Source organism: Tupaia chinensis, unplaced genomic scaffold, assembly GCF_000334495.1.
Source record: "Tupaia chinensis unplaced genomic scaffold, TupChi_1.0 Scaffold148822_2, whole genome shotgun sequence".
Taxonomy (NCBI): domain Eukaryota; kingdom Metazoa; phylum Chordata; class Mammalia; order Scandentia; family Tupaiidae; genus Tupaia; species Tupaia belangeri.
In genome coordinates this window covers 2,388,583-2,397,066 of record NW_006208670.1, presented here as the reverse complement: position 1 = coordinate 2,397,066, position 8,484 = coordinate 2,388,583, and the positions used below count along the sequence as shown (strand labels likewise).

Below are 8,484 nucleotides of genomic sequence, written 5' to 3'. Positions count from 1 at the left end.
CAGGAAATGAAGCGCGCTAAAGTGTCCCAAGCACTGTTCGCAAAGGTTGCGGCCACGAAAAGCCAGGTAAGAGCCTTCATTAGGCATTGAGAATGTTTATCTGCGATTCCTATGGAGTTTTCATTAAAAGAGCATCTATTTTCAACATGAGCCTGCATCGCCGTGAAGTCCCAATCTCCAGAATAATTTACAAAGCTGAGATGAACCAGTGTTCAGATTTAGGTGAGAGACACTTGCTTTTATCTCCTCTGACAGTCACGCCCTAGACCAAGGATTTCCCAGTAAATCCTTAAGCCAATTAAGAGGTGTTTGCAGAAGGAGACTGTAATGTATAAAAAAGTGCCCAGCCTGGTTTATCGCAGTCGAGTAAGTTGAATTACTGTCGGTTCCATTATTACTCAGATGACCTCTCCTGAAATACTACAGAAACAGTATACAGTTTTTCATTTTCACTTGGCTATCTGAAACGCACATATACTTATTAAAACCCACTGATACTTAACACACCTTGTGTAGTAATGATTTTAGGTTTTCTATAGATGTATACAAGATACACAGATTGAATTACGATTAGAAAACTTGTCCAACTCTGATACATTACAACTGAATAGACTTGAATTAGAAAAGGTGCAGATCTTTATCAAACAAGATAAAAAACAAAGGTGAGGTGCTACAGTCTTTTATCACTATAACTAAGATAGTCTTCTATCGGTATAACTTTTATCAGTAAATTGATAATTATGTTCAAGATAGAACCTTCTATATGAACAAACTCAAAATTATTTATAAACCCTTGTCCAAAGCCAAGAGTACTTTTTTTAAAGGACCAAAATGCAAACAAGGTCCCCAGAGGATATTTTAACAACTTGAAATTTTATACAAGTATATTTTCATGATTATTATTAGTAATGGACCCTCTTTAATAAAACAGCCTGGCCTATTGTCAACTTTCGGGTGAAATACAGTCCTGGAAGTGTTTGCAGTAGGACACATTTATAATACTTTTTTAGTTTTTCTTAAAATTGTACTTTTATCAGCATTAATAGTGGTACTTGATGGGAATGTTGCTTTAGAAAAAATGTTCTCGTTTAAGTTATAGGCTGGGTGAAGTACTTAAGGGATATCTTGGAAATGTTATATAAAAATGATTAAACTCAAGCTGTGGACTGTAAAAATTATAGCTTTATAGGCCACATGCCTGCCTACCCTTCAATCACTGTCAAAGTGATAATTTCTACAATAATATGTTTCTTTTATTGTGAGATTCTAAACATCAAGTGCTGTTTAAACATTAAACTGAATTGTTTATGTTAGTGCTGTACTCAGCGTGTCATACATCAGGCCACCGTAATCTCTCATGGAATGTAAAATTCTGTCATGAATCATGGCTTGTATATTGGAAATTACTGTAATTTTGATTGGAAATTACAGGGCTCTTGAAATGTTTCTAATTATGATAGAATGTTAGAGCTGCTGCAAACCTGTGTGCTTCTTCAGATGTCTTCATTTACATGCCAAGACTCTGCATTAAGGAGGAATGTCCCGTTCTTACTTTACCCCACCACCCGCCCTGCACGGTTCTTGTTTTGGCTATTTAGTCTTAATGATGATGAGCATTTCTATTTAAATATAGATTATCTTTATTATCTTGCTTTTCTTTCTGATTTTACCTCTTTTTTTTTTTTTTCCCCCTGACCTGTTCAATTACCAAGAATAACAGAGCATCTTCCTATAAGGGAAACGCATGCAAAAGTTTTCCCCAAATCTCTAGCAAGGAGGGACTAGACATTTATTATTGTAGTAAGGGTCAGCCTCAAAACGACACACACCAATGAATAGGAAAACTTGTCAATAGCGGGCATTTAGTTGCCTGTCAGTTTCCACTTACTTCAGCTAGCCTGCCTCTCCAGTTTTCTGCCTGACTCTATCACGCTGTCGGTGGTAACATCGCTTTGCTCCCTTGGACTTCATTCTGCGTCCCTGGACAGTGTGGGAACTCTCCCGAAGGCAGCAGCAGTTGGCCAGTGACACGCGAGTGATGCTCCGGGGCGTTTCTAAATATCCTTCCTCTGTGCCCTGTCCTGTACAGCACCCCACGAGTCTGTTTCAACAGTGGGCAAACAGCTTCTAAGCGTCTGCCAGGGTGATGTCTCTTCAAACTCCCACCACGTTTAGTTCATCTCGTTACTATCTGAGAAAGAACCCCAGGGGTCGGTCAGTCATGGCCTAAGGGTTCGAGCGAACTGAACCTTCTTCCCTTGGACAGTTACTCTGAACTTCCTTACTCTAGCTTCCTAGTGGAGCATTTCTGTCATTTTCTTGTAGCTGTTAGCACTGCCCCCTTTCTGAAAATACATACAAAGATCCAGAATTACTTAAAAAGACGACTGTTTGAAATTATTACATGTAACAGAGGAAATCTTACTGAAAAGGTGGTCATGGGACCAACAGATGGCACAATGTTTATGTCACTGGACTCCCATGTAGTCGACCACAGTTCGAGTCCCAGGCCCAGTGGCTTCAACTCACACCGGGTGCGTGTACGTGCGTGCCCAAAATCCTGAGAGGAAATGGAGGAGAAGGGATTGCCGTGTGGCCGTCCCCCTCCGGGTTGTGGGGTGATTTCTCCCTTTCTGTCTGTCTCTTTGAGAAGTACACATACCCTATAACAAAAACCCTCTTTTTTCTAAAAAAAAAAAAAAAAAAAAAGTTCTTTAACTTTATTTGACTAGAGTGAGACAAAGAGAAAGGGAAAGTGAGAAAGCAACCCACCAGGTCTGAGACTTGAACTGCGGTCAGCCACGCGGGATTCCAGCGTCACAACCACCATGCCTCTTTCTGGCCCTCCAAAAAACTCTCTTTAAATAAAAAAAGAAGTAAAAGAGGAAGAAGTGGCCATTTCCTTTGGTTCTGTTCTGCCCTGGTGCTTGAAGGAGACAGAAGAATTAATAAATCTTCCCATCAGCACGACCCTTTTCACGGTCCTGATTCGGAAGTGTTCCTTACACCTCGGGGCTGGACGCTGAGGCAGCAGTCCCCCAGGAGGACATGGTGTGTGTGAGGTGGGGGGCCAGACCTCGACCTCGGTCTGCCTGTGTCTCACCTGGCTGTCTGGGCAGGCTCAGCGCCCGTCCCCTTGTTTACAGGAGCCCTTTTCATTCAGGAACTGGGAGCTCGCCATGGCGTCCCTCGCCCTGCACAGGAGCCCCGCTTTCTGTGGTCGAGCTCCAGACTGCCCTTCTCTCTTCCTGTCTCAGTGTCTCCTCAGAGTGCAGGGCAGCCTCCGTAATCAGGTTAGACCCTGCTCCGGGAAGCAGGAATCCGGGACACTGGACCGTTGATACTAGAAGCAGCGAGGGCTTCCTTTCTTCATTTTCATCGTGTTCCTGGAGCACAGGCGTTTCCCAGCCCCGGGCCCTCCAAACTCAGGCCTTTCCTTGCCCGACCGAGGTGGGATTCGGAGTGGAGGCGACGCATGTCACTACTGCTTTAATCCTGGCCAATGATTTAACCTTCCTCAACTGAGATGATTTCAACTGGGAAGGGGGACCCATGCTACCCTGTGTGCAGAGAAGCTTTAAAATTATGCAGCACCATGCACAAATGCATACCGTCTCGTAATGTGCTCAGCAGAAGCGTCAGTACTCCACTCGGGTAAGGGATGAGGGCGCTTTATTTACCACGTATTTACATCTCTCGGGTACCTTTCCGTTTGAAAGGGAGAGTGTGCTCTGCAGTGACTGATGCATCGCGTGTTCGCAGTAACAGACACCAGCTCTGTGCATCCCCGTTCTACGTGTGTATGTAGTCCATTAGCTCTTCTCTTGGGACCAGCAGTTGGCATCATGGCTATGTCACTGGACTCCCATGTAGTGGAGGTGGTTCAAGTCCCAGACCCGGTGACTTAAATCCACGCCGGGCGCATGTGTGTGTGTGCCCAAGATCCCCAGAGGAGAATGGAGGAGAAGGGATTGCGGCGTGGCCATCCTCCCAAGGGGTGATTTCTCGCTTTCTGTCTCTCTGTCTCTCTCTCTGTCTTTCTGGAGAGTGCACGTGCCCTATAGCAAAAACCTCTCAGAAAAAAAAAAAAGATTAGCTCTTCCCATCAATGAATAATAGACGTGAGATCATTTTTTACTCTGATAGAAACGTCTGAATAAAATATGCAAGTAAAACCTGAAGGTAGGCTCCTTTTTGTGCTTGGTTAGGAAAGTCGGCTAATGCAAACTTTAAAAAGATGATATGCTTTAAACATAATGTGAATAGCTACAAATGAATACACTTTATATTCTGGGTATTCAAATAAGCAGCAGTTTTTCCAAGTGAATCATATTGGAATTTTATCAAACATTTCATCTGATAACATTCAAATAATTATGAGAGCAGGATTTGCTAATTTTACTGTTTAAAAAAAAATAGTTGATTTGGGTAATAACCATTACAGTATCAAGGTTCAGTTACTGTTCATTGGTTCTAGTGTTTTCATATGGGAGATGGAAATGGAATTTCTCCCTTAATGGTGGCAGATGTTGGAATCTAATTTTATTCCACGGTAAGCCTCTCGAGAGCGCTGAGACTTAAGGTGTGTGTCCAGCAAGGGGACGTTCGGAGCCATCGGCCTTGCCGCGTGCATGGGGCCGTTACACTGATCTCCATGTTTGCAGAAGCGGAGCTCGCAGACACGGTGCGGGAAGACCGGAAGGGGCTTTTCCGGAGCTGCACTGCGTCACCCCTGTGTTTAGAAAACCATTTCTCTGCTGCTGTGTTGAAACAGGGTGTTGCTTTTAAGTAAAGCAGCTAGACGATGAAAATTCTACGTGGCTGATCATCCCTTCGGTAAAGTCTTTTCAGGCTCTAGGAGTTACAGTACTCTTTGGCCACTGTAACTTTAGTAATTGACGGTCTGTTTTTTAACACTTAATAAGATTTCTGACTCTGAAAAAAATAACATTAGGAGGAGGTGAGATCAAGTAACGGAGGGCGCTTCTCCCTCCATGTTTCATACACTTCTGTCACTGGGAGTCAGGGCCAGTGAGGGGGGCGGTAGAGAGAGAAGAAGAACACCCGGTAGGCTTTGGGTTCGAAGACGAGAGACGGATCATCCTGACCTTTAGGTCTGGAAGTGCTTAGGCGGTGACTGGAGTGCCTTCGGTATCAGTCGGCCATATGTCACGAATCCATAGGGGCTTGGAAACAGGACTAAAAATGTCGTCTTCCTTGCCGGGAACAGGAACCTCTAGTGACGAAACCAGCGACATTGCAGATTCCGTATTCTGGGATGTTAGGGGAGGCATCTTTTATTTTGTTAAAATTAAACTGCACTTCATGCAGGCTATGGTTTGACGCTCTGTGCTGATTCACTTTTTTGGAGCGCTCCTGGAGCAGACTATGCCGCGGCACGATTTCACCTGTGTGGGCTCCTATTTCAGGCTCACAGAAGGCCCGCAGAGCTGAGAGTCACGGCTTCTATTATTGCGGGTGCCACATCCTCTTGCAGCAGTTTGTATGACTGTCTTTACCGCATGTCCCCAGAGCCCCTTCTCGTGATCGAAGGGAGTTCTCTCCTAGCTGGGTCTGAAGACAGAACTGCCTTGGTACCCAGGCTCCTTCCAGACCTTAGACTCCGGGAGACACAGCGTGGCCTTCCCTGGATGCACTTGTCTAGAGGAAGAAGGACCAGAGGAGGCTTTGTGGGAGAATGAGAGCAGTCAGGCAGCCCGCGGGTAGCCCACACCTCCGCAGTCTGCGGGTTAGGCGGTGTGCGTTATGGAGGCCCCCATGCTGTGTCCTTCAGTGAACGGGCAGTTCGTTGGTCGCCTGGCTAAGGGGTTCTCTCGTGTTCATCTGTGATGATGCCTCATGTCTAAGTATGAGGAATCCATGTTAGAGCCCATTTTGCAAAATATTGACCTCTCTCTCTGTTTCAAGTTGAGTACCACGATAAATAGGACTATGGAAATTAATGGCTGAAGGTACTGGCAGTCTAATAGTTTGAACTGTGTAGTTTTTTAGGAGCTGGTTCAATGTGTGGATCTGCATATGAGCCCTTTTCAGATTTCTGCATTGTAAAAACAAGACTGTGTTTACTTAATCTAGGATTTGATCTAGGAGGTCCAGCATTAGTAAATAGAATACTTACTTGACCATGATGCCCCTGGTTAAAAAATTCATGTGACGGGGGTGTTTTATCCAGACCCTTGGTGTGATCTGTTTTAACACATCGAACAGAAGATCTTCTGTCACCTTCCTCCTCCTCTCATGGAATTTTTATAACTTAAAATCTTTGCTTGTCCCTCCTCCTCACATTGATGAACTGAAAGTCACAAGTGTACTTTTCTTGGGACCAGCAGTTAGCGTAATGGCTGTGTCGCTGGACTCCTATGTAGTTGACCATGGTTCGAGTCCTGGGCTTGGTGGCTTAAACTCACACCGGGCGCGTGTGTGTGCGTGCCCAAGATCCCGAGAGGAGAATGGAGGAGAAGGGATTGTGGCGTGACCATCCCCCCTGGGGGATGATTTCTCACTTTCTCTCTCTCTATCTCTGTCTGTCTTTCTGGCGAGCACACGTGCCCTATAGCAAAAACCTCTCCAAAATAAACAAAAAAACAAATGTACTTTTCTCCTCGACCCACTTACGTGGAACTGTTACACATATAGTCCATAACTCATTCAACCCAGTTTCTCCATCTTCAGAAAATATCACAAGGAAAATTTTAGGCAGGATGTGCAGGGAATTGTTGAATTTTTTTTAAAGGATAGAATTTATGAATCACTTTGTGAATAATGGTGCCAGCTTCTTACAGAGCATGATCGTGGAAGACAGTGCAAGGGAAGGTGGGTTAGTGCAGGGGTGCTGACAGCCGTTTACAGAGCATGGTCGTGGAAGACAGTGCAAGGGAAGGTGGGTTACTACAGGGGTGCTGACAGCCGTTTAGTGAAGGATGGGTGTGCCAGCTGCATGTTTATAGTTTGTGTTAAATCTGGGCCACTTTTGTGCGAAGACGTTAGCATCAGCTGGAAAGTGTAGACTAAGAATATTCTGTGAAAGTTCCTCTTTTTGGAAACAGCTTTGATAATTAATGAGTTAGTTCTTCAAGACTGGATCAGGTAGGTATCTACAACTCTGGGAATGTAGAGAACGAACCCATGGGTTTGAGCTCTTTACTGGAATTAACCTTAAAAGTGAATGTCACTCAGTTAATCCTAGCACACACCGTCACACCAATCTGATCCCGTAACACACTACCAGGTTCAAGCACCAAGTATTTTCTCAGAAGTCTCAACAGCTGTCTTTTATGTTTTTGATAATGAAGGTAATAGGTTTTATTTGAACTTTATCCTCTTTTTTTCCTCATATGAGAAATGAAAATAAAGGCTCTGTGAAATGAACGAGCTATGAAAATGGGCTTATGCAAAATGACAATAGAAAAATAGCTCTGGAAGAAACTGCTGTGTTAAAATTTCACGTGTAAGAGAAGTGCTAGGAGAGGGATGAAAGAAGTCATGTCGGTGGTAAGGAATCTAATGTGGGTTTTCTCTTCTGCTCTACCAAGGGTACTTTCAGTGCCTTTAAAAGTAACCTTAAAGATGACTCATTTTTACAAGTATACTTGTAATACACACATGCAGTTCTTCGGTGTGGCTCAGTTGCGTAACTAACTCACAGACCACGCGTTTAAAAACAGATGTCTATATTTTAGAGATTAGTCGGAGTATAACCAGTCTATAATTTGTCACTAAATACCTTATAAAAGCGCAAGCTCTCAGCCATTTGGGGAGTCGACATACAATTGTCAAATTGATGAAGTTGTGTTTTTCTCCTGTCTTAATTTACTTCTGGTGCCTGTTAATAGAATATCTATTCTCTTTTGATTGCTCGATTCAACAATTCCAGTTGCTTTTGTGTATTTTTTTTTTCCTTAACAATTCTCTTTTCAACCAGTCTGCTCCAGGAATTGGGCTTCAACACGCTGTTTCATAAACTGCCAGCCTCCTCGGCCGCCTCAGTGCCTCTGATTCCGTAAATCAGATCATAGGCAGCATGCTGTCACATAATAAGGTGTCTGATCCTTATTACCAGTTTGTTGATGCTCAGACTCCTTCAAATTGACCATTGCAACACATGGTTTCCCCTGAAACTAGCTGTGATAATTAGCGTGGTTCTAATGAGACAGAATGTCACTGATCTTGTGCTGAACTGTCGAGTATCGACGCTACGGATGGGAACTGTCAGAGCCTGCCATCTGTGACAGCGCTTGGCATATTCCAGTAGCAAGGTAGAGCATGCTCATTCGTGTGTTTTCAAACAAATGGCCCTCCTCTTGACGAGGGCTCTGCGTTCTGTTCAACTGGAAGAGTGTTTGCCCTAACTTTGCCCTACACCAAACCCATTTGGAGACCCAAAGGCGAATAAACATTTCCATCTCTGTCATGGATCCCACAAGAGGAATCTTTTGTCTAGCAGGTGAATTTTCGGTGGCATTC

General features: G+C 44.0%; 1 protein-coding gene across 8 annotated transcripts in view; it reads left to right on the top strand.

Moving 5' to 3' along the window:
* The window catches only part of SATB1 (SATB homeobox 1), a 104,985-nt gene that overhangs the window by 63,830 nt on the left and 32,671 nt on the right, over nt 1-8,484 (top strand). For all 8 annotated transcript variants that reach the window (XM_027769175.1, XM_027769176.1, XM_006170709.3 and 5 more), the window contains exon 10: nt 1-66. In XM_027769175.1, coding sequence (XP_027624976.1) covers nt 1-66 — 66 coding nt within the window. The remainder of the gene's footprint in view (nt 67-8,484) is intronic.